Source organism: Triturus cristatus, chromosome 8 (assembly GCF_964204655.1).
Source record: "Triturus cristatus chromosome 8, aTriCri1.1, whole genome shotgun sequence".
NCBI lineage: Eukaryota > Metazoa > Chordata > Amphibia > Caudata > Salamandridae > Triturus > Triturus cristatus.
The window spans coordinates 922,625,595-922,653,152 of record NC_140591.1 but is presented as its reverse complement, the minus strand read 5'-3'; the positions used below and the strand labels follow the sequence as shown (position 1 = coordinate 922,653,152).

The 27,558-nt window shown below is 45.1% G+C and overlaps 1 protein-coding gene across 2 annotated transcripts in view; it reads right to left on the bottom strand.

The window, feature by feature from the left end:
• LOC146805265 (von Willebrand factor A domain-containing protein 5A-like) overlaps window positions 1-27,558 on the bottom strand; it is a 671,080-nt gene that overhangs the window by 407,462 nt on the left and 236,060 nt on the right. For both annotated transcript variants that reach the window (XM_085622439.1, XM_085622440.1), the window contains exon 4: window positions 7,026-7,248. In XM_085622439.1, coding sequence (XP_085478565.1) covers window positions 7,026-7,248 — 223 coding nt within the window. The remainder of the gene's footprint in view (window positions 1-7,025; window positions 7,249-27,558) is intronic.

Below are 27,558 nucleotides of genomic sequence, written 5' to 3'. Positions count from 1 at the left end.
GCTCAGGCGAGACCTAAAAAAGCACCGTTTTTTGTAATTCTGAAGCTTGATAGAAATAAATAATTTAATAGGCTCAAAAAAAACCAAGACACTTTACTTGGTGATGCACAAATGATAAATATTCACTGTAACCTGATTTCCACACGTTATCATTTGTGTGCTATATAGTTTTATTAATACAACTGCATATCTGAGCAAATTCTGTGGCTATTTCAATAAAAAATGTGCTGTCTGTAAATAAATGACAGTGCACTACCATACAATACTTTAGAAATATATTGGTGACACTGTACTCCTAAATGCACCATCAGCTACATACTAAACCCTTACCACTCACCTGCTGAGTACATTGCTACACTTTGTAGGATTTTTTCAATCCTTATGACTTCAGTGATGTAAAATTGATATCAGCACCCCCGTTTTGACAATTGTCCCAGCACCGATGATGCAAAGGCATTGAACTATGTCCCCAAGTTCAGTTTTAACCCCTTCAATGCTAGACCTCACAACCCCCACCCCCCCTTTCCGGGGTTTGCAATGTTAAAATCACTATCTTCTCAACTTTCAGCAACAGGCAGACTTGAATCATAAAACTAAATTTTTCAACAGTTTTGGCATTTTACTGGGAAATAGCCCATTTTTACTATTTTTTGTGCTTTCAACTCCCTTCCAGTTTGTGGTGGAGACAGGTGTGAAAGCCATGGTGGATCCTTGACAGCTATACATTTCTGAATTGGAGCCAACAATCTGAATTCACTAAAGGGTCACTTTTGTAGATCCTTCAAGATTTCCCTATAAAAAGTTACAGTTGAAATTAAAACATATTGAAATTGAGTTGAAAAAAAAGCCATCGCGTTTACGTTTTCATCTGTAACTTCTTACTATAGCAGATTTTCAAAAAGCAATATATTGTGATATTCGCTGGACCTTTCTGGTTGTGGGGATATATAGGGTTTGTAGGTTCTCCAAGAACCAGAGTTACTCAGAGCCAACAACCGAGCTGTCCTTTACAATGTTATTTTATTGTGTACAGACTATACAGCAATTCCTATGGTAAATCATAAAGAATGGAAAAAGGGTATCAAAGAAAACTCAGTATTTCTGAAATTTACACCAGATACTGAGTTTAGGAGCAATAGTTTGTACATCTCGTAATTTATAGATACCCATACTGGCATGTGTTTCAGAAGGTATTTTGTAAGAGGTCTTCTGTGCTACACATTTGCTTACATTTGAAAGACACAAACGTAGAGATATTCAATTGGTAATAACAAAATGTTCTACTATTCTGTATTCCCACGTGTCTCCCGATAAAAATGGTACCCTACTTATGTGGATGGGCCTTGCGCCTGCGACACAAAACACTCCAAAACGAGACCTAGGCGACATCATATTTCACCCAGCAGAATGCACGTTTTTTACAAGGTGGCTAGCTGTGGATTTTGTGCCCCAGCTCAGCAGGCACTTAGGGAAACCTACCAAAACAGCACATTTTTTGAAACTAGACACTCAGGGGAGTCCAGAGTGAGGTCACTTGAGTGGCGCTCACCAGGTTTGCTTACCAAGAATCTCCTGCACAGCTCAAACTTTGTCTAAAAAAACACATTTTCCTTGCATTTCTGTGAGGAAAAGTCCTGGAATCTGCAGGCAGCCACAAATTTCCTGCCATCCAGAATTCCCCAAAGTCTCCCGAGACAAACAGTGCATCACTGTTGAGGGTAGGCCAAGTGCCCGTGAAATGAAAGGGCACTAAATAAAAGGTAGAAACATCACAATTTTCTACTGAAAATAATGTGCTTTTTGCAATGTGGGTAGCTATGGATTTTGGGCCCCAGCTCAGCCGGCACCTAGGGAAACCTACCTAACTATCACATTTTTTAAAACAAGACACTTGGGGGAGTCAAGAGTGGGGTGACTTGCATGGCTCTCACCATGTGTTTTTTTTTACCCAGACTCCCCGGCAAAGCTCAAACTTTAGCTGAAAAAAAAAAACACATTTTCCTTGCATTTCTGTGAGGATAAGTTCTGGAATCTGCAGGAAGTCCTCCCATCCAGTGTTCCCACAAGTCTCCCAAGATTAACCTAAACAGCGTTTTGTGATAGATTATTGTTATGTCTCCATAATATGTTTTGGGCCCTTTCCTGTCACGGGTACTTGGCCCACCCACACATGTGAAGCTCAGTTTTTCCTCTGGCAACTCAGGGACACGCTGGGTGGTACGAAATTTGTGCCCACAACTGTCCCACGTAGAAATGTGAGAAAAATATATGTTTTCGTCAATGATATAAATTTACAAGGGCTTCTGGGTAAGTAAAGATAGTGGGATCCACACAAAACATACCACATATTACTGCCTTAGTGACCAGTTTCCAAAAAGATGTGTTGCCCAGAAGGTGTCCACTACAGAGAGAGTATGCACTGATGGTTCAAAGTAAAAAACACCAAAAACATTGCCCCAATAAAGGGAGCAGCCCTTGCCCATGGGGCTGATTCCCGACGTGCCCATAAAGTTTTTCTGGTGTCTAGTGGCTTTCTGATCTCCCTTGGTGGCAGATCGGACTAAAAATATGTGCCCAAATAAAAGGGGAGTGACCCTTGCCAAAGGGCCTGCTCCCGAAGTTGCGCAAACAATTATCCCTGGCATCTAGTGGGTTTGTGAATCTCTTAGGGGCAGACAGGTCTAAAAATATGGCCGATCTGCTTCAAGGCAGGCAGGCAGAAATGGGCAAAATATGTGCCCAACTAAAAGGGGAGTGACCCTTGCCAAAGGGGCCACTCTCCAAAAGCTAATTATCACCGGTCTCACCCCCCTCCCACCCCAGAGGGCAGATCAGCCTATAGACGGGCGATCTGCAGAGGGAGGAGGGTGTCCTGATCCATGGGCCTGGCCCCACCGGCGATCGTGGTGCAGGAATCCACTCCAACCAGGAACACAGGGAAAGGAAAAACTCTTTCCTTTCCCCCTGTGTCTGTTTTTTTTAAAAAACTCCAGATAGAAAGACTCATCTTGTGGAGTTCCTTTTTCTTGACGAGGTGGATGCAAATAGCTTCCAGCATTTCCCCGGTCCGCTCTGATGACATTGCCGCAATCGCTGAGGGAATGGGGGTTGGGGGGTGGAGGCAGAAGGGCTTCCACTGCCATCCCTGGTTGGGGGCTTTAAAAGGGTGGCCCAGCACCAGCACTTCCCCCATAGTAGGGTGAGAGGACAACTTGGAGTTGTCCTCGGCACACACCCACTATGTGCGAGGCAAACAAGGGGTTAAAAGAAACTCCTGCAAGTATTCCCCATTTCTTTGTGAACCTTCCAGTACTTTTTGCTGCTGTTTTTTTATTTCACAAAGCCATTTCACCAGAGAATGCACCCACTATACGTGATCATACACAGTCATCCTACTTGTGTATGAATTTCACACAATAATTGAGAAATATGGATGTGGCCTAATGGGCAGAACTGCTGACTTTATGGTTTTGAGGAACCAGGTTTGAGTCTGGTGTTGGCTCTGGGCAAATCACTTAGTCTCCCCTGATTAAACCAAAATGAATCTGACCTCATAAAGTGCAATCTGGTGCTCAAGTAAACCACTCCAACATATATACATGTATATATGAAAGTCTCCAATGCACCACTGGGTCTCGTTTTAACACACAAATTGATATTCTGCTGCAGAAGGGTTTTATAAATTTGCTAGAATCACTGGTATCAACTCCCAAGATTTTTCAGAAGTCTTGTGCTTTTATTGAACAGATGCCACAGACCAGCATCTCACTCTGAAAAGTGTATGGGGAGATCAATGTCTTGTCAACAGTCCGATTAAAACATATCGAAGGACATGGTCAAGGTCGTGACATTAACAAACAACTGCTGTTGGAGATGAACGCAAAAAAATTGTGAAGAGTATGTTATTTAGGTGATTTCACCGCATTTTGAAAGTATGGCTACTAGTACATTAAAAAACAAATCACTCCTGGATCATGTCCATTAAAGCTAAATGGGGCTCAAAAGTTTGCTGTTCTAAAAAGTAGGTCCTGGTTCCAAAACGTTTAGGAAGCACTGCTCTAGTACATTACCAAAAAGATAAGAACCATATCTTGGTCAAACACTATTCTGATCTGTATGCTGGTCATGGTCAGGTAGGTACCTTGGCATTAGCAGATTAAGTGGCAACGTCTCCCTGAAACGGATTTCCCCAGAACGAGGAATGATACTCGAAATCCATGGAGCTGTACTAGAAATTAGGGGAGTCATTTCTGACCTAGCTGCTGGAAAGACCCCTAGTTTGGACAGGCTCCCGGCCAAATTCTATTCTTCTTTTGTTAATATTTTCACCCAGACACTAGAGAAGATTTATAGAGAGGCGAAGATGTTTCGGCAACTGCTTCTTACAAATAGAAAGGCAGTGCTAGAGCCCCTTCCTGAACTACAACAGAACTTATTGCCAGTTGTTAATCCTGAAGATTGATAAGATCCTAAATAACAAATTAGTGACAGGGCTGATGCCCCTACTGCCAGATTTGATCCATTGTGACCACAGTGGATTTGTTCCATGTCAGAACACGTTGATCAACATATGGTGATTGTTTGACCTCCTTGAGTAAATTGCAGAATCAGCTGGTCTCCCCATGGTTGTTTCTATGGATGGAAAAGAAGTTTGATACGCAAGATTGAATTTACATGCAGTCCTCAGAAAATCTGTGAATGAGGAAGAGCTAATGGCCTGGATTGAACTTTTATATGGTAATACAAGGGCCCTCATGATTACTGGAAGGGAGATATTGAAATCAGGAGACAGGGACACACAAATAGCAGGTGGTAGCCACTCAATATCATATGTGGACAATGCACTCCTTTATTTAAGAGATAAGCATATCGATGATCGTCCAGTGATGCAAGCACTTCAAGACTTTTGTAAGATGTCTAGTCTTTATGTTAACTGGGACAAGACAAGTTTGTCTCCAGCAGTGCAGATAACTTCTGCAGATGTAGGGTCACCAGTTTGCAACGCATCAAATTAGGTTACCTTCAGAAACCTAGATGTGAAACTTTAACCGACATATAATTAACCCTGATACACAGTTATTTACAACAGCCCTGATAACTGATATAGTCTGGAAGAAGCTACTCCCATAGATAATGGGAAGAGTTGTGTTTCCCAGTATTGATGGCAAGTGTTACATTGTTCAAGATGAGTGTGGTTACCCTGACTGCATAACTACTCATCCACACTCCCAATGTTACTTCCCTCAACACTGTTCAGGAAGCTGAAATCACTAGTTAGGAATCCTGATTTGGGGTGATGAATGCAGAAGAGTGTGTCCCTATGGAAATGAAGGCTTACTCAACAGAAGTAATTTTGGGTTCTCCAAACTTTGAAACATTATTACCTGGCGGGCACAACTCCAGTAGATAGCTGGGTGGATGGAGAAGGCAACAAGGAAGAGATAATATCTTTGACATGGGCAGAAAGGGAGGGTGGTATTTGTGTTAATCAGTTGCTATTGGAGTAGGATGGGGGAACAGTGGCAAGAAGACCTGGTACTGTGTGTACAGCCAGGCCTTGCTAGAAGAATAAGGAGAATGAGAACTTCAGCGGTTTAGGTTCCAGACGTATGACTGTGATGTATGCCAAAATGGGAAAGTGGCCAAGACACTGGGTAGAACATTTAGGGTGCAAGCCATGATCCTATGAACAGGAAGTATGCAACACTTCCTTTACTGGACACAGATCTGCAGACACAAGGAAAGGAAGACATGAGAATAGGAGGAAATGGGAGTTGCAAGACTAATGGACCAGAAATACATGTGGTCTTACATTTAAAACTTCTTTCAGGAATAGTAGGAAATTTATAATCTTACTGTTCTGTGCACTTCTAGACATGTTCAAATGTGATCTGATTAAACTTATGAAAAAGTGAGCAGGAGAACTATAAGACACAGAACGGTGCAGGGTATGAGGTTATCAGGTGAAATCTCCACAAAAAAAGGCTAAAATGATTACAAAATAATTACCTGCATAGAACGTAACTAACTTCTAAAAGTATTGGGGCATTCTACATCAATGCCTTTACACACAGTCCTAGATGTTAAGCAAGATGATTTTCTTTACGTATGATATAGGACTGCCTAGTAAAGAAAGAATATTGGGTTTAAGTGAAATAATGATAAGCAGGGTAACAAGGAAAGATTAACTTATTTAAGCCGGAAGAATATCCATCAGGTCTGATGACCCACCCTAAGAAAGACAGAAATAAGTGTCAGTTTGTAGACCTAGCATCACTAATGACAAAACACTTAATTGCAATGGATTGGAAATACTGAAATGATATAGCTCCCTGGTATTCAAACCATGGATATCTGATGCCTATAAAGAGGCAAAAAAAGTTGCAATACTAACCAACATCAAGTAAAAAAGGGGGTAGGGTACACAGTAACACTAATATATGGTATTATTAGGTTATAGTATAATTGGTATGGTCGTGTCTATATACAGATTATGGTAATTGTTGGTATTAGCACTGTAGATAGCTTTCTCCAGCTTCCAGTTTTCATTTAATTTGAAAAGGACAGCTATTCCTAAACGATCAGAGACCTATTTATTGTTTTTATTTAGAGATTTGGCATTACAAAAAAAGATGAGTCCTCTGTATTTTTTCATATATTTCTTAGATTGTGCTACGGGGTACGCACTATACCAGGACTGAGGTCCACTGAGTCTTATAACAGCCCTCTAGACTTCAGCTTTTTTTCCACTGGTTATCATTTTTTATAGTTTGCCCTTACTTTTTGAGAAAGGATTTGCTCTAGTCAAGTTAAAGTTTACATATTTACTTTTCTCCTGGCATATATCACAAATGTAGTTATTACTTTATGAATATCGTGACATATGTATATGAAACAAATACACTTAAAAATAAAGGACAGTATTAATTTAAACATATTTGAAAATAAGAACCACACTGGAGCTTTTATGTACCCAACTGTCCCCAAACTATTCTCACTTTACTTTCTTCTTCAAAACTTCTCACCTTGTGGTGTGTATCGTGGATTTAGCACAGCTGGTAACACAAAGCGAACAGCTCCATCAGCTTCCAATGCCAATTCCCGCACAAACGAAAGAGTGACAGATGCTTCCTGGCCAGGGGGAAGGTTTCCTACACTGCAGGAGAAGATGTCTCCAGAGCTGATGTCTTGTTCCAGTAAGAAGGCCTCCTGACCTTGACTGATGGCATCCTCGTAGGTTTCCTGGGCCTGAGAGGAAAGCAGGAAAGGGATTTACTTAAATGGTGGGACAAAAGCCTTTGGCATGGCTTTCTGAAGTTCTGCTGCCCTACCCTTGAACGTTCCGGACTGCCATGTGTGTTTATCTTTGGTAAGCTCAGCAATTTTGTGAGTCCACTGTTGCGCTCTGTTTGATTTTTGCTTTTACTGACATCAGAGATCAGTTCTCGTGTATAGGATTGTAAATGGTATATGCAGATCATTAACCGCAGCCATCTCTGCGTTAATACTTTCAGAGTCCAAAATTAATATCAGGACAATGGAGAAAACACTTCTTTTAGTGCATTCCACATATACATTGTCTAAAACGCTTACAAAACACCAAATAAGACGATTTGTTCAACAACAAAGACATAAAATGAACACATGATTATAAATAATGTTCAGTTCACAAATAATTTATTCGGCAAGTAAAAGCAATAAAAGTAAACAATTAAGACACATTAAAACTTTAAAATACGTTTCACACATTGAGGGGGAATACACTTGTCCATTACAAAAGGTCTATTAAACATATAATTACAAATACTGCGAATGATTCAGAAGACATTTTAAAAAGTCAAGCAACAAATATCTATACATTGATAAAAATACAACACTCTTAAGTATGTAAAAAGGCAAATGATACCAATACCATATTTAAAAAATGTTACATAGCTACTGCAAGGACATCTTCTTCCTACGTCTCATGGTCCCTAACAGAAGGCCTGCGACCCCGAAGCACACCACGGGGGAGGGTAACATTTGCAGAAAAATTAATGCAGGTCTAACTTAGGTAAAGTTGGCCTCTCTCAATAGCGGCAGTATAAATTTCTTATGAATGGGGGCATAGAATTTACACACAAAAAAATATGCAAAGTATCCTGTTCCGAGAAACTGTCACAAGGGCATGGCTTTAGTGTACCTGGCACTGAATATCCCTTGGGAAAAGCTAAAATCCAAGGCACCTGATTCAATCAGAATCTTGTTAGGACAAAGCAATGTTGTACATTGGTAACTAATGACAGGTAGGGCTGTAGCTGTGTAGACAGACTTATGGTAACATACCTTCTCACTGAGGCCTTAGCTAATTCCAAGCCCTCCCTGGTCACCTGCTGCCTGGCCAATAATTTCATTTACAAAAAATGTATTACCCCTTAACTGTAAGACCTCCCTAACCATTCCAACACCCCCCCCCCCTCCACCCCGCACCCCCAACCAGTGCTGAGCTCTTTTCTTTTTAGGCTATTTGGGGTAGTCGGTGCTTAGACCTCCATAACTTTGTATCCACATTAGGTATTCAATCCAAATTTGTGTCCCTTTTTTCCAATTATCTGGGGATTCTAAAAGTACCAAGGTTTGCGGATTCAAATGGAGGAGACCGAGACAACAGCAGAAATATAGCAACATTTCGAGTTTTGGGGAAAAAATAGGGGAATAGTGCTCTAAATAAAAGGGTCTGATTGTTTCATACAAAATGGCATCAACGAATGCCTTGCTGTGCTAAAGTCACCTTCTTCCGGGCTTTCAGGAACATGCAGAGCTGAATCAAACTTTTTTTACCACAGTTTTGGCATTTTTCAAAAGAGATAGCCCATTTTTCCTAATGTTTGTGCTTTCAACCTACTTGCAATTTGTGGTGGAAACCAGTGTAAAACCCAAGGGTGATTCAGGGAAGCTATATATTTAGGAAAATAGGACAACATTCCAAATTCAGCAAGTGTAGATTTCTCAAAGTTTTACCAAACAAACTAAGTATTGAAATAAAAAAAGATTGAAAACTAGTAGGAAAAAAACAGCCATGTGACGTTTTCATCTGTAACTTTTTGTCACGATGACCGATTTACATATGTAATGTACCATTACGTCGCTAGACCCTTTCAGTTGTGGGGATATATAGGGCTTGTAGGTTCTCTAAGAACCAGAGGTACCCAGAGCCACAACACTTACCTGCACCGTTCAATGGTTTTTCATTGTGTACAGAGTATAGACTAATTCATATGGTGAAATATGTAGAGTGGAAAGTAGGTATCAAGATATTTCTGAAATGGGCACAAGGTATGGAACTTAGGCGCAGTGTTTATTTGTACATCTTTGAATTTGTGGGTACCCATTGTCCATATGATTTAGAGGGTACTTTCCAAAATGTCTTCTTTCTTACACACTGCCTTACATTTGGAAGGCACAAATGCTGTGAATTCCAATTGGTACTAACAAATATCCTACTATTCTATGCTCCCTCATTAAAATGATACCTCACTTGTGCAGATAGATCTAGCGCTCGCAACAGAAAACGGCCCAAAACGCAACATGGATACCTCACATTTTTCCATTTAAGACTAACCCGATTTTCTTGCTAAGCACGTAGCTGTGGATTTTGGACCCAACCTCAGCCGGCACCTACGGAAACCTAGCAAACGTACATTTTTTAAAACTAGACATCTCGGGAAATCCAGGATGGGTTGACTTGCGTGGCTCTCACCAGGTTGTTTTACCCAGAAACTCCTACAAACCTCAAACTTTGACAAAAAAAAAAAAATGTCCTTATCTTCCTGAGATGGAAAGTTCTGGAATCTGCAGGGAGCCACAAACTTCCTACCACTCAGCATTACCCTAAGTCTTCAGATGAAAATGGTACCTCACTTGTGTGGGTAGACCTAGTGCCCACAACAGGAAAGGGCCCAAAATGCAAAATAAATACATCACATTTTTCCACTCAAAACTGACCTTTTTGCAAAGCAGGTAGCTGTGGATTTTAGGCCCTAGATCAGCCGGCACCTTGGGAAACCTAGCAAACCTGTACAGTTTTGAAAACTATACTCAGAGGGGAATCCAGGATGAAGTGACTAGTATGTCTCTCATCAGGTTGTTTTACCCATAATCCCATGCAAACCTGATACTTCGGAGGATAAGATGCAGATTGCATACAATTATGTGATGAAAACTTCCAGAACCTGCAGGAATCCACAAAATTCCTACCACCCAGCATTACCTTATTTGTGCTGATAAAAGCACTGCCCCACTTGTGGGACTGGGTCTAGGGCCAGAGACAGGAATGAATCAACCAAGGTCAATAGGAGCCTTTGAGTGGGGTGACCTTGGTTCCTCAGTTCCTGTTGATTGCATTAGGCCCAGCCGCACAAGTGGGGCAGCTTTTTATTGGCACAAGTGAGGCAATGCTGAAAAGTAGGAATTTTGGGGATTCCTGCAGGTTCAGGAAGTTTGCTTGATATCTCAACTTACCACTTGAGGGCTTTTTGTGTGAAGGTCTCTTGCTCCACCCACACAAGTTGGTACTATTTTTATCGGAAGACTTGGGGGAATGCTGAGTGGTAGGAATTGTGTTGCTCCCTGCAGATTCCAGGACTGCTTTACTGCCTGTGCGCTTGTGACGCCTACCTGCTGCTTCTTCTTGGAGTGGTGGGATTAATACATTGTTACTTTCCTTGTACGCGCACTAGGTGCTGAGAGGTGCATGGCTCCTGTCCCAGCAAGCGGCTATCTTAGTTGGGCCCTGACGGCTTTTTAATTGAGTTTATGTATTTCTTTTTCACTATTATTTTCTCACATTTTAATTTTAATTTGTATTTTAGTTCCTGGTAGATCCATCTCGGAGGGGAGCCTACTAGGTTGGAGCGGAGCGGCAGGGCTCCAGTTGGTGTTCTTTTGCCCTCTGTTTCCATCAGCATTTTAGCCATGTCCTCTGTGGAGGCAGGCTATAAACACATGGAAACTGTGTGGACACGCGAAGCGTGCACGCCCCTGGCACGCCGAAGGTGCACCTAAGGCAAGCCTGTCTGTGCCCATTCGCGCCTGGATTGCGCCAAGGGCTAGGCCTCTTGGCAGGTTCACCTCAGACACCATACACTATTTGGCAGCAGAACTTTGCTGTCTTGATGTAGGAATCAAAGAGAATTGCTGTCACTCTGTGAATGTGCTCTCAGGTCAGACCACATGCAGTAATGTCCCCCTTTTAGTTTTCAAGGAGGTCCTCAGCAAAGCGGGATGGTGGGAGTGATCACAGTAGCCCGAGGCTGCTCAATGTTTACTCCTAAACTGCCGCTCTCTCCCCAAACACAAACTCGAAATCGTAGACGTTTTGTTCTCGCTGCAATCCACTACGCTTTTCATTCTGGGAACCTGGCTCAACGCACAGTCTGCAGGGGAGGGGGGCTGGCTGTGGTCTATAAATAACATCTTGGCTGCAGTCTCACAGAAGTCCAGATAAATAGCTCTAAGGCAACCTTTTTTTCATTATCTCTCATAAGCCACTGAGGTCTTTTGATATTTCGGCCTTCTGGGCCAGCCTCCTTATTTACCACTGCCTTGTTAGACACCATTCCATCATACGATCGGCGTCATTCCAACTTTCTAATCCTAGGTGATCTTAACCTACACTTTGACGACTCAGCCTGCTGCACAGCCACAAGCCTTATTGAGGATTTAGAGTCGCTCCACTTCCAACAGTTAGTGTGGGACTCTACTCCTATCCAGAGTCATATTCTTGATCCATATTTGACAACCCATCCCATGTCAAGGTAGCCCCCCCCAGATTCGCACCGTGTGGTCAGACCATTTTTCTATTCCTTTTCAGATCTTTGCCACGCTCCCCATGACTGGACCGCCACCAGCACACCCAATCAAAGCTCGCAAACGTTCATTGATCACACCAGCTACCTTTACACTAGCTCTGAATTGCAGACCCTTATGCCTAGACACCAGTCCCCAGGCTGCCTACCAGCAGACTACAGCATGGATTAATGAGGCCTTAGATTCCATAGCCCCCCTGAAAACACATAACATCACCCGCTCTAGACCTTCTGCAGAATGGTTTTGAGGTGGACCCCTTACTGAGAAAAAAGGCATGCAAGTCTAGAACATAAATGGCGCAAGAGCTACCAGATTCCAGATACAGACATTTCCTTACATGTGCTCAAAGAGTGCCCATAGACAGATCAGACTATCTCGGACTCGAATCTTAGCTCAAAAGATAGAAGGGGCGAAAAACTCCGCTCTTGAGATTTCCGAAGAGTCAAATCGCTTACGTTCTTAGAACGCGTGTCAGTGTTTAAGACCCCTGCCATCGACAACTATAATCAGATTGCTCATTTTTTGTCTGGAAAAATCTCCTCCTTCTAAGCTCCTTTACGGAAAAAGTCAAGAAATATAGTTTCCCTCCTCCTGGAACATCACCCTTTTCCACACTGGAATGCTGCTTTAGTATAGAGAACATTTCGTAGGGGAAACTTGCACCCTCGCTGCTATAATTAAATCGGGATCCCCACGAGACCCAGCCTCACCAGCAATGCTGGAATGAGGGCTTACCACTATAGTCCTAACATTATGTACACTGCTCAACCTCTCTTTTATATCAGGCCAACTACCAGGCCATGGAAACAATCCATGGTAGATCCCATCCTTAAAAAACCCTCGCTGGACCCCTCTAAGCCAGAGAACCTTCGACCAATTTCAATGTTACTATTCTTTACTAAAGTCATCGAAAAACATGTAAATCAACAACTAATGAAGTTTATTGATGAGAAAGAACTCCTTCATGAGACCCAATCAGGTGTCAGACTGCATTACACCATGGAATCCACCCTCCTGCTAGCCTCAGACTTTACGCATTTTGGCGGCTAAAGACAAGACTGCTGCTCTAGTGGTGCTAGACTTAAGCACTGCTTTGGACACCGTGTCCCATGGCCTTCTTTTGAAATGGCTGTGGAAACAGGGTACTAGGGGACGAGCCCTTGACTAATTTGCCGATTTTCTGCAAAATTGCTCCTTTCAGGTGATTCAGACGCCTGCACCTCGGAAATCATCTCCTTGGAGCAGGGAGTGCCATAGGGTTTGGCTTTGAGTCCAACCCTGTTTAACCTGGATCTGCGTCCCTTAGCAGACATGATCGAACGCCATGGTTTGAGGATCGTGTCCTATGCTGAGGATACTCCGCTAATCATCACAATGGTGCAAGATGATGGTAGTGCCGCAGCTAATTTCAAGAACCGTCTGGTGGACCTCACGGCTTGGATGGACTCCAGCTGCCCGAGACTAAATGCAGGCAAAACAGAAGTTTAGGTGACTGAGAAACAGCCCCATGATATGGTCCTCTGCCTGGTGGCCTAGTGAACTGGGCTCCCTCCGATTCCCAAACCTAAAGTTAAAAATCTGTGTTTCACATTTAACTCTTCCCTATCCCTTGTTAGTCAGATTTCTGCCACTGTCTGCACCTGGTTTAGAGCACTAAAGATGCTCCAAAAGATTTGGGGGCTCTTACCGAAGTCAACCAAGAAGACGGTACTCCAGGCCCTGTTGGTATCCTGTCTAGATTATTGTAATGTACTCTACTGGGGGGTTTCCAAAGGCAGGCTGGGGATGTTTCAAAGGGTGCAAAATGCTGCGGCTTGTATGTTATTAAAATTTCCTAAACACTCTTCTATAAGCTCAGGACTTGCACAACTAAACTGGCTCCCTCTCAAGCACAGAGTCTATTTGAAAGCGCTCTGCTTTGCTCAAAGAATACTCAACCAACAGTTTATGTTGCACCAATGATATTGTGCTACATAATTAAATACTTATAAGTTCCCAAAGGCGATACCTATTGGCTATGCCAATGCTTGTTTTATTTCCCTCTAACTGCCACTGTGAGCCAATGGATTTATTTTTAAAGGCTGAATGGGGGGAATATTAATTTACAGGCCCTTCATGATGGACACCTTACATCCTGTGGAGCTTTCTGCAGTGATCCAGCACAGTACAGATTACAGTCATTACAGCGTCACCGGACAGTGATGGTCTATAGCACACTCAAGAACTGAACACTTTCAAGTTGCATTTAAAACACAGGCAGTGGCATACCATATGGGTCGAAACATTACAAGATGTCCGTTCATGCATGCAGGCAGCTGCGATCTTGAAATTTATATTGTGAAAGTATAACAACAATTATTTTTAAAAGGCTGTCAGTGTGTGTGCAAATGCATGCTCTCGTGCAGTGGCCATCTCAGAATTTCTTTTGCTATCCCATTGCAATAGATTAGTGCTCCAGGATGGCTGATGGGGAAGTTGATCCAAGGTGGATGATAGGGAAGTTGTGGAAATGAGTACACATGAGCTTCTCAGCAGCAGTGTGCAGCTACCAGACTCTCAAAAATGTGCAAACAAAAAAGAAAAAGAAAAAAATGAAGCCCGATTGTCGGAGATAATATGGCAAAGGAGGAAGAGATAATATGAATAGAGTGGCTGCATGTTGTAAAGTTGTGAATAAAGACAGAGAAGGGCAGAGACAGGGGAAATAAGAAAGGAAAGTGATGTGCTAAACGAAAAATATAGAAATAGTCCTCTCACGTCAGAAGGGGAAGGAGTTAATTCATTCAGTCAAAAGGTTGTAAAGAAATTTTTGGCCAGAAGTTGGACAAACTGAAAAATAGGGAGAAAACCCATTGAATAAGGAGCAGGAAAGAGAAACAAGCGCGCGCGCCTCGCACGGCAGGAGGGGAGAGAGGAGGGGGCCTGCGCGATTCCCTTGCGAGAGCGAGCGGCAAGGCGCGATAATTGCTACCATATGGCGCTGCCGCTCGCTCCCGCAAGGGAATCGCCACACGTGCACGCGTTGCCATTGAAGGCAATGGAACGCGTGCACGTTTTTGCCTCAAAAAGGGAATCGACAGCTAAAGGTCTCTTTCCTATGCAGCGCATGCGCCCTGAGTAGGCGAGACCTAAAAAGGGCTCAGGCTGTTCAGAAACCTCTTCCCAAGCAGCCCGAGCCTTGGAGATTAAAAAGGAAACCCTATGGTGCAAAGATCCAGAGGGGCCTTTTTAACCCTCACCAGTGTTGGCCAATGGCAACTCACACATAAGGGGCTAATTGCAAAGGTTTCTTCTAGTAGCAACAACTTTAGGGTTAACAAATTATTGCACCAAAAGTCCCCCTAAGAACCACCAACTCCGGAATTAAAGGCATGCTTCTTGCCTTTGACCCTGCTCGCAAGCTGGTCGCTCCCCAGGCTGCTGTACTGCTTCGGTTGTACTGGTGTTTTTCATTACTGCTGCACTGCTTGATTGTACCAGTCTCGTTGTAGCTTGCCTATTTTCCTTTTCTCCCTCCTGCTAGTTCTGTGCCCTGCTTTGCCTTCTGTTCCCCCCCCCCCCCGCCGTCCGTCACCCGTTTTTTTCCCCACTCTTCCCGCTGCTGCGTTCCTGCGGCCCCACCCTCCTGCTCACCCATTCGCCGCCACGCTCCTGCCTCCCAGCTGCTCCTCCCTCCCTACTCCCCTTACATGGAGGCTGCGCAGCGGTGAAAGGAGCGACCTTTGACCCTGCTCACAGGCAGGTCGCTCCCCACGCTGCTGTACTGCTTCGGTTGTACTGGTGTTTTTCATTACTGCTGCACTGCTTGATTGTACCCGTCTCGTTGTAGCTTGCCTATTCTCCTTTTCTCCCTCCTGCTAGTTCTGTGCCCTGCTTTGCCTTCTGTTCCCCCGCCGTCCATCACCCGTTTTTTTCCCCGCTCTTCTCGCTGCTGCGTCCCCGCCCCCCTGCTCACCCATTCGCCGCCCTGCTCCCGCCTCCCTACTTCCCTTATATGGAGGCTGCGCAGCGGCTGCGGCGCTGGTGCGCCGAAGGCACGCCTAAGGCAAGCCAGTCTGCTCCCGTCCGCGCCTGGATCGTGCCCAGCGCCAGAACCCCTGGCCCCCGCGAAAGCCACGACGCCCGTCTTCACTACGACTCCTGCACCCTCCACGCACTCAACGCCAGACGATCGCACACCTGCTTCCTGGCCTCCCCGAAGCGCACCCAAGGACCCTTCTCCTGCTGGAACTGCAAATTCACCAGCATCCGACCCACCAACCCACCGACCAGGAAAGAACCAAACTACCTCATATGCATCCTTCCCAACACCTGCTCGGCCCACAAACAGAGCTATCGTCCACAGGAACACCCTCAGAGTCTCGACCAGCAGTGACGACACCCTCAGCACAGCTGAACACCTGCACTTCCAGATCCACCCCGACCCCAACACCACCCTCAGAGGAACCCTCATCTACAGACCCCCCGGACCCCGACCACAGTTCAGCGACTCCATCACCGACTTAGTCAGCACACATGCCCTCGCCTCCACGGACTACATCCTCCTCGGGGACATGAACTTCCACCTCGAGAACCACAATGACACCAACTACACCACCCTGACCGACAACCTAGCTAACCTCGGACTCCAACAACTTGTCACAACACCCACCCACTCCGCCGGCCAAACGCTTGACCCCATCTTCTCCGCAAGCCCCCACGTCTCCTTCAACCACACCACCGAACTCCACTGGACCGACCATCGCTGCATCCACTTCACCTTCCGGAAACCCACCACGCACCACTGCACCAAACAGATGCCTCGCCGATGCTGGAGGAAAGTCACCGAAGACCCGCTAACCATCACCCTCGCCCAGAGCCCACCCACTGACCCCACCGATGCCCACACCGCCGCCCGCAACCTCAGTGGATCGACGACTGCGCCAACACCCTCGCCCCGTTCAAGAAACCCTCCAACAGTCACACCAGCAAGAAAGCCAGCTGGTTCACTGAAGCCCTCCAGGCCTCCAAGCAAACCTGCTGAAAGCTGAAGAAGAACTGGCTCCGTGAACAAACACTGGACAGCTACGCAGCCCACAAGAACGCCACCCGCAGACACGATCACCTCATCAGATCAGCCAAAAGGGCCTCCTTAAAAGACCGCCTAAACAACGCACACAACAGCAAAATGCTCTTCAACATCATGAAGGAACTCTCCAACCCCAGCTGCAACACCAACGACATCCCACCTTCGCAACACCTGTGTGACTCACTGGCCACCTTCTTCCATCGCAAGATCGCAGACATCTACGACAGCTTCAACGCCTCGACCGCCCCGACAACCACTGCGACCTCCGCCCCCACAACCACCATCCGCACCAACCGCCTGCTCTCCTGGACCAACATTAACGACGACGACACCATCAAGATCATGAACACCATCCACTCCGGATCTCCCTTGCCCACACCACATCTTCAACAAAGCCAGCACCGCCATTGCACCCCATCTCCGGAAAGTCATGAACATCTCCTTCGAGACAGCAACCTTCCCGGAGAGCTGGAAGCACGCCGAGATCAACGCCTTACTCAAGAAAGCCAAGGCAGACCCCAAGGACCTCAAGAACTTCCGGCCCATCTCCCTGCTCCCGTTCCTGGTGAAGGTCATCGAGAAGACCATCAACAAACAACTGACCTGCTACCTCAAGGAGAACAGCATCCTGGACCCATCCCAGTCTGGGTTCCACAGCAACCACAGCACCGAAACTGCCCTCATCGCTACCACCGATGACATCAGGACCCTGCTAGACAACGGAGAAACCGCGGCCCTCGTCCTCCTGGACCTGTCAGCCGCCTTCGACACGATCTGCCACTGCACACTACGAACACGCCTCCACGACGCCGTGATCCAATAGAAGGCCCTGGACTGGACCACCTCCTTCCTCTCCAGCAGAACTCAGAGCGTCCGCCTCCCCCCCTTCCGCTCCAAAGCCACCAAGATCATCTGCAGCGTATCCCTGGGCTCATCCCTCAGCCCAACGCTGTTCAACATCTACATGGCACCACTCGCCCACGTCGCCTGACTACACAACCTCAACATCATCTCCTACGCCGATGACACCCAGCTGATCCTCTCCCTCACCAAGGACCACCACACCGCCAAAACCAACCTCCACGAAGGAATGAAGGCCATCGCCGAATGGATGAGGAACAACCGACTGAAGCTGAACTCTGACAAGACGGAAGTCCTCATCCTCGGATCCACCCCGTCGGCCTGGAATGACTCCTGGTGGCCGACCGCACTGGGAACCGCTCCAACACCCACCGACCACGCACGCAACCTAGGGGTCATCCTCGACTCCACCCTCTCCATGACTAAGCAGGTCAATGCTGTCTCTTCCTCCTGCTTCAACACCCTCCGCATGATCTACAAGTGGATCCCCAGGCCCTCGTCAGCAGCAGGTTTGAATACGGAAACGCCCTCTACACAGAAGCCTCGGCCAAACTCCTGAAACGGCTTATACACATCCAGAAGGCCTCTGCACGCCTGATCCTTGACATCCCTCGCTGCAGCCACATCACACCCCACCTGAGAGACCTGCACTGGGCTCCCCGTCAACAAGAAGATAACCTTCAAGCTCCTCACCCACGCACACAAGGCACTCCACAACACAGGACCAGCGTACCTCAACAGCCGACTCAGCTTCTACACCCCCACCCGCCAGGTCCGATCCGCCGACCTCACCCAAGTCCCCTGCATCCAAAGAACGACCTTAGGCGGCAGATCATTCTCCCACCTCACCGCCAAGACCTGGAACACCCTCCCCATCCACCTACGACAGACCCAAGACCTGCTGACCTTCAGAAGACTCCTCAAGACCTGGCTTTTCGAGCAGTAGCAGCATTCCCCACCCCCCAGCGCCTTGAGACCCTCACGGGTGAGTAGTGCACTTTACAAATGCTATGATTGATTGATTGATTGTGAGGACCTCTTCCCGATTTTACAAGAGATCCAGTCCTTTCTCCATAAAATGTCAGCCAAGTTTCAGTGATTATCAACTGACATCGAACTGATCTGCATATTCCCCTTAAACCGCTTTTACTACCTTTTGTCAATCTCCAAAGAGACCGGCAGACACTATCTGCACACATCCATGTGTATCTTGTTCTGATAGCTAGATGAGATCATCCTGAACCCTGAACAGTTTGAATCATTACTCTAGCCCCTATGCTTCCATAACAAATGCCAGATAGTCAGTGTCCCCTTTCTTAGGTCAAGCCTGCAACATCACACAAGCTCTTGTTTGCAGGGCACTATTAATACAATAAAAGGCTAAGAGCCCATCCATTGCTTACCATTTGTTGGCTTCAGTGTCACTCTTCTTTACAGCCGCCTGACTGGCCAGCACAGGCCAAGGATCACTTCCATTTCTTTCTGTGAAGCATGGACCAGTCACAGGCTGATTCAACTTAATTAGTGTCCGTTCGCTGCTCGCACTGTGATTGCGGTACTATTTCTTCTTCCCATCCCTCCCACTTCCAATGCCCCAGTCTGGTATTACCACCCTCCTCCCACACCCCTCCCTCATTTTGTTTTCCTCATACAACCCTCTTCCCTGCTGTCCGTTATGCAACTTGCTACCCCCACCTTGTGTTGCTTCCTCTCCCCTCCCACTTTTATTTTAGTAACATATTCTGTGCAATATGGCATAAAAAAGCACTATGACACGATCAACACTGGCTGCTTCGTAGCGCTTTTTTTGATTCTGGACTTAAAATCACGCTGACAACGCCAATAGATCTCACATGGGTGAGACTTATTCGCTTTTGCCAATGCTTGTTTTCATTGCTGGTGATTGGCTATTAGTGCCATGTTGTACCCCACCACCACAACATCTCTACTAAATCCAGTTCATGCTGAGACCCCTGTAAAGGCACCCTACAGAAACACAGCGGGAACTGGTATGCTGTAGCCACAGGGACAGGGACCGGGTAGGCCCTTAATCGTTCCCTGGAACAGCTGGACTGTGTTCCTCAACTGAACAACAGCACCTGGACAATGGCTTACTAAGGACATCACCAGAGGCAAAGAAGACTTTTCTTGCAGGTGGGGATTTTCTTTGGTGGGGGAGATTTTGGGAATTTGCAACTTTGACTTTTTTTTCTTAGATGTTACAGGCTTTGTAACTCCCAATCACAATGTACTAACGATAGGTTAAGAGTTACAGTTGTATTTGTGACTCACAATGTCCATGTGGAAGTTTTTGCAAAATGCAGGGCAAGAGGTCAGAAAATGAACCCAATATGATATTTTATCAGATTGGAAATAATTTGTTTTGTGCTTTAAGTTTCCAAAGTTAATAAAGGGGACCTACCCTATACAGAAAGCAAGGGGGTCAAGCTCAATGTCTCAATTACAACAGAAAGGCAATTGGTAGCCACAGAGCAATAATACACTCAAATTCTCAGTCAATAAGAGCTTTAATCTGTTTATAAACAAAACATAAAAGTGCATCATAGAAATGTAAACATTTAAAGTTTCGATAAAACACACAAAATCAAACAAAACAGATTTAACATCAGCAAATAAAGTGCAAAAGTGCATGAACATCTTTAAAATGAGAGGACATTTCCTAATACTTAAATACTTAAGTAATAGACTTAATATCCAAGATCTTTGGTCTTTATACAAATCACAAAAGAACACCATATGTATTTGTGATGGATGGACAATTGAGTTACATGAGCACATCATCATATCTTTATCGGCGTACACATTGGAGGGGTAAAACACCAAGAAATGAGCCAGACCCAGTCTGAATCTTAATAGATAAAACCTTTGGTGGCGTGACATCCTAAGCAAGTATAGCTCAATGTCAGGTGTTGTGCATAATGGGAGATGAGACGCCATCAACCTCTTCTTGAGCTCGCCCTTTTTCCTCTTCACTGCTATATACCCTAGGAGTTAGTCTTTCACTGCTAATCTTATCGTTTGGGTGGTACTAGACTGGTTATCAAACAAATCGATTCTATTGGTGACTTGTAGCTAATTTTTAACATGATAGCCAATTAAATTTATGTGCTTCTGACAGATTTATACAGTCAGTCATGACTGTGTTAGCACTGCTTAGGGTCTGGACCAGACTGATAACCACAACTTAGGGCCTTATTACGATGTAGGTCGGAAAGGCTCAGAACGGCAATCGGTTTGTCCGAATCTGTGTCGGAAACGTTTCTGATCGACCATTACGATAGTAGGTAACCGTTCGGTCCTTCCGACTCAGTTCCGACCGGCATTTGGAGAAACGGAGTCAGTTGGAGCCAACTCGTACAGATCTACAGACTGTGTTTCCAACCAACGTATTACAATGTCAGATTCGGACAGCCTTTCCGACTCGGTTTGCCCGACACGGATCAGCTGTCAGAAACCAACTTTGGGGGCCCGTAGTACCCCCTTCACCCGCAGTCCTCCGGTTGTGGCCCTTGGAGGTACCCATGGGTCCCCTCTTTCCAATCATGCATGGTGTGGCAGGCACCATGGGCTGCCCTCCACAGGGTGCAAGGTTTTACGCAACCACCCCGTTTTGCAATGGGAGCCTGTGTTGTCGGTCGGAACACAGGCTCCCTTTGAAGTCGATGGGAGTCCCAACGAACGGTGTTCAGAGACATCGTAATCAGTCGGTCGGACTTCCCGAATCAGAGTCGGTCGGAAACCATTCCGACACAGAGTTGGTCGTGGTGCTATCCTTACGACATCTCCAAAATATCGCAGCCCCATTCCTCGTGGGCTATCAGAGTAGGACCACTATGCAGGAGTGATAATGTGTGCAAGAATCTATTTTCTCTAATTTAGAGTTGTGAGTGGTCAGTATAACCCCACACCCCTACACCATAGGTGACTATAAGGTATGGGTGTGGCTTTGTAAATGGTGGTGATGGAGTCTAAAGGCATAGAGCCGAAATTCGCGGAAAACTTAAACTGAAAGTTTGAAAGCTGTGTCTTGTTCAAACTGGGAAACTCTCACGGCTCTCAGATGTTTCTATGTGCTCTAACTGTCAAATGGGCCCCCTAAATAGGTAAATGTGGATACGCATTTGAGGGCCATACCACTGATGTGAAACATAGTTATCCTGCTCCGAGGGTGGCCACAAAAGATTTAGTTTTGTTTGTGGAGAGGCCTAATTCAGTCATAAAAGCTACAAAAAGGTGTTTAAAGGCTTCAGCAGACGGTGGCCCATTGTTGACCTAAGCACGCAGTCATCTGCGTACATGAGTACAGGTAATTGCTGAGACCCAACCCTAGGAGGATCTGCTGCCGCATCTATCAGGACACTATCCAGATCACTAATATAAAGACTAAAAAGGAAAGGGACCAGTACACAACCTTGTCTGACTCCTTCCTAACTTTTATGTATGGGTACATTCCCTATTAGGACCGTACCGGATACTTCCTTCTACATCTGCGTGCAGCTGAGAAAGAAGGTGAACAATTTTAGGGTTGGCACCTTTATCAGTTTGTATGTTCCAATCCAAAGCTTCACCATAATGACGTTGTTGAAGGCTGCAGTCAGGTCCATAAATGGCAAGAACATATATCCCTCTTTGACGGCCACATATTTGTTAAGAATTAAATGCAGGTTTAAGCACTGTTCAACAGTGCCAAGGCTTATTTTAAATTTTCTATAGGGTCAATTAAAGATATTGGGCGATCGCATCGTGCCCTTTTTAGGTGCCGCCTAGCGTTGCAGCGTGCATGCACTGCTCGTTCTGCAAGGCCTCTTGTAATCGAGGAGATTTCAGAAATGGTGATTAAGCCCCGCCCCTTCCTTTAATTGGTTTGTGTCATTGTGCATGCTAAACACTGTCTTTCTATTGTAAAGGAGATTTCTTAGTACCTCCTTGTTACCGCTCTGTCTACTTTTGGCCCCGTCCACCCGGACTGGATCTTTTACTTGCGGCATTAGACGGTGTCTTAATTCCTGGGTGAGCACTTTTTTGTTACCATTTGTGTCTAGTTGTTTAACATAGCGGCAGCTTCAATAGTTGTAATAGCTATGATGTTATTTTGTAACTTGGTATTGTTGTGTTTTTTTCTGCTATCTAATTTTTTAACGGCCCGTCCCCATAAGGAACGGTAAGCTTTGTTAAAATAACACGTAAATTTGCTTATGTATAATATGTAGCCATCTTCTAATTTCTAAGCATATGTTTGTTAATTTGTAAGCATGCTTATTTATGCGGTCTAATAGCAACTCAACGGAGCTAGGGATACGTATGGTAGGCTTTTTTTAGTATTGTATGAATGTGTTTTTTGTGTGTAAGGTCTGGTTTTTATGTTTGAAAATGTGTGTTTATTTCTGTGTGCTTTTCTGATGGCCTAGTACGAACTGTAGGCATTCGTTTGTGATGTCATTTCTGGCGGTCTGGGAACAAGTTGTTCTCTTGAGGTGTTTACGCTAGGCTCTGTGTGCTGAGGATTACTCTTGGACTGTGCACATCTGCACGTGAGCACGCGCCATTCATCCAGGCCTTCTACAGTACACCGCGATAAAGCCGACCCACTGAGGTGGTGGGCGATGCTGCCACGCCAGTCCAGAGCGCAAATTGAATTAAGGTCTTACGAAAAGGGGGGCCGGACGTATAGCTGTACACTGGCCCACATGAACGCTAAGCACTTCAGCATCGCGCAGCCGGGCTCCAACACACCCAGGCTGCTAGGAGTCGATACCCTCTCGGCCTTTTGCTTCCTTCTGCAGGAAGTTATTAATACAGAGTGGCTTTTCATGCGGAGCAGCTGCCAGGGCTCGGAGTGTCTGGAAGATTCCAGGAAGCCACTGGGGTGCTCCATTCACATCTGTCCCTCACAGCTTGCGCCGGGGGGCCTACGACTCAGATCCCTCAGGGGGTGCGGATCTCAGGCATGTAGCAGAAAGAAGAATAATACCACCAAACGTTTGTATTGTCCGCACATAAACATAGCTGACTCTACTTAACCATATACACTTATCTGCTTCGGAAGTATGACAGTCCGAGACAGTCCTGCCGAGAATCAAACTTATGGTGTCCATTCCACAGTTGCACACCATCACTGCTGATCGATTTTGTTTTCTTGTTCTCTATGGAGGTGCCACCCAACAATAAAGCATATTGCACGTGGAGGCCTTGGGCTATAATGTTCCTCATTGAAAGACTCAAAAACTCAGTTTCCACTTGGATATGTTCAAAACATTGTTATTTTTACCTCAATCGAATGCATGTAGTACGTTCTCACAAAAAGACCATTCGTTCAAAAGCAAGTATATGGCATTGCATCGAAACGTACCTTATTTTTATTAATTTTTTTAATGAAGTTTTATATAGCGCGAACTTGACCCGAAGGTATCGGTTATCAGAGCGCTTTACAGAACACCAGTTGTGTTACATGAGGACACATTCATTTTTTTTTTTTTTTTTTGTTAGTCACGGGGAGATTAAGTATCACAGGATGTTCAGCGTCATTGCCGAGACTCGAATCCGGTTCCCCACTTTAGGATTGTATACAAACACCCAGGAAAGCCCTTTGAGCCCAATGGGCGTTGCGCACCTGGATGGGTTGGAACACCAGCAACCCCCCACCCCTCCCGTAATGAGAATTGAAGAGATTCTTCCATCTCCTGTTCCTCGTGACACTAGCAGAGGCTTTTGTCCTGTTTTAATCTCTCTTCTGTGTCACTGACTTTTTGGAAAAGGTGGAATACCTAAGAAAGAAAGAAGAACAAGCATTTGCAAGGCAATAGGTCTCGCATACGAGAGTTTTTGCTATTGGCATTGGAAATGACAATGCCTTTTATTTATGTTTCATAAACTCAAACAAAAATAAAAGGCATGGTCATTTACAGTGTCAATAGCTGAAACTCGCGTATATGCAAGACCTATTGCATTGCAAATGCTTGTTAAAAATTGGGACTATAATATCCCTGGACCGAGATTTGGGGGGGGGGGGGGGGGGGGGAGAGACAGCACAGACTGCACTTTGAAGTGTATTCACCAATATTGGAGCCCAAAATGGCGTATTATCTATAGAGAGGTCAACTGGGACCCCATCCGGTCGCAGTGCTTTATTACTGGGGCATCTTTTCAGGGCAGAAATTACATCACCAAATGAGACTATTGATTCTCCCTCGTCATCTGAGCTTGAGACTGCCTCTATGGCATAATGTCTGGGATGTGTCTGCTCATTAGAATCATAGTTTGGAGAAGTGCCCAACCCAAAGCCACATCTATACTTTTAGTGGCGCTAGTAGAAAAAAAAAAAAAAAGGGTGTTAACTCTCTTCCAGAACTGCGATGCATTTTTGGTTACAAAAACAGCCGCCAACTGCTCCCAGGTCTCTCTCCTCACCTCTACCTTCCTTGAGTTAACGGCATCTTTTTTAGAACTTTCTAAGTTTCCTTGTTTCTACCAGGTCGCTAAGAGAGGTACTGGGGCCTGGTTTAAGGGTTCTGGATGCCCGGAGGCATGTCTTATCAAACCATTTATTTTGTCTTTGGACCTGGTAGTGTTTGTATGACAGTAATTGCACCGAGGCACTTTTACAGATTTCATCAATAGTCCCCAATACCAAACACGATTCAGTTTCGGCGCTAAGACATTGAATAACCTGCACCATCTGATTCTCCAATAGTTGGGCTAATAAGGCCTCGGGATCAACATTCCTCCACTTGTGACGTACCCTTTTATTTTTTTGTGTACTCAAGTGGGCAAGACATCTTAATTGAAGTCAGGGGAAACCCCAGAGCAAGTCCTAAGACAAGTGGGTTATGATTGCTGAAATGACACTCTACAACCTGGAACTTGATTGTCATTCCAGTACATGCTTTGGATAGTACAATAAAGTCAATCAAAGACCCCTTTCCCCTCCCCGTAAATGATATTTGATTTGAGGATTCCTCAGGGGACAAATCAAGACTTATTATACGATCATGGATCTTTAGGATTCTGTTCGTATTATCACCACACAGAATGTGGTCAAAGTTCGAGGAATTACCAGAATCAATGTCCTCTAATCCACATACTCTATTGTCTCCGATAGGACATAGTCTTAAAATAAAATCACCTCTCCACAATATAACATAAATCAAATTTATGTCTGTTATTATTGCCTCAAAGCTGAGGCAAGGGAGCTAGTAATTTGTATATTACTACTAGCAAAGTTATTATGATAAAAATGTAGTGGTTCACCACTCAATGGCAGACAAATAATTTAAAAGAAAGGGAAGTCTAGATAGGTCTGTATTATCTTAGCTGCCAGTGTGACACTTGTAAGGGATAAGAGGGACCCACTATGATGGCCTGATAAAGCCACAGTGGCAGGTGAGAAAACCAATTAAAAACATTTATGTGCACAGTAGATACCAGCTAGGTCTCCTGTAGACAAACAATCTACTGCTTTGATATTAAAGACAACCTATTGTTGTCACTCAATTTGTTACTCAATCCCGCAAAATTCCAAGAGAAGGGTCATATCATATGCTGGAGAGTCCGTTCCAGTGCAATCATTTAAAGCTTGACTAAGTTCTAAAGATTGCTTAAAGTTATTGGGGACAATGCACATAGCATTTATAGGACAAACATGGGCAATGTCAGCTGGGGGGGCTGCTGGAAGAACAGTAAGCTGGGTAGCAATGTCCTTGGAAGGCGTGCCTGTCGCGGAATCAGTGGGGGTCAGCTGATTATCCGTATCTTTACCCTGTGTTCTGGCATCAAACGCTAAATGACGCAGAGCGCATCTCCGCACCTTATTGCTGGCCCTAAGGCAGAGAGTGTAGGTATCACAGTTAGCCATGATGGATAATGTTTTTAGAATGCTAACATTTTCCTCTGAGGGGGTGTTAATGGCTAAGGAAGCAGAAACATCCAGTCAATCAATTGCTTCAAGTACAGCAAAACGGTTGTGGGTGGGCACAGAAAAGATACTACTATGCCCAAGGTTCTGAGAGACATAAAAAGTAGAATTGTTACTCTTGGTTTGTAGTAATAGCCAGGGGGACCGGATATATCCTTTGAAGGAGCCCCTGCAGACCACCAAATCAATGCAAAATGTGCCTCACCAATTTTGGGGCACATTATTTAATTACACCACACTCACCTGATTGCAGCTTAACGCTCTTCCCACCCAATACACTCTTCGGACGGCAATGATTTCACTAACAAATGTGTTGCCTCTAACACATCTGATGGCAGAGCTGAGCCAATGGGGCACCTTGTTCTTCAACTGAGGGGTGGATTTAATTTGAACTAGGCACAAAGGAAGTATTTTATTCAGGACAACAACATACGGAGTACACTCTGGAGGGAGCTGCAGGGTATGAAAAAAATCGATTCCACCCATGTACAGAGGAGATATGTTAATAGATAATGAGGGAGAATTAGCACTAGGTTTTTGGAAGGGATCCTCTGTAATGCACTGATTCGGAACATTCACAGCAGCTGTATTAGCAGGATTGGGACCTCTGCCAGCAGACTGCATACCCTTAGTGATTGAGTTCAGAGCCACAGTCTCTGTGGAACGAAGTTGAGGGCCCATCGCCGCGGGCGGGCAGGTGGGTTGATGAGCGACTGTGCCTGCAGCTCTTTCAGTGTTTTGTAGATGCTTTACACTCTAATAAGTCCCACATTTACCTCCAGAGGTACTGCATTTATGAAAGATGCAGCAATGACAGTCATTGTTACAGACAGTATTTAAGGCAGGCCTC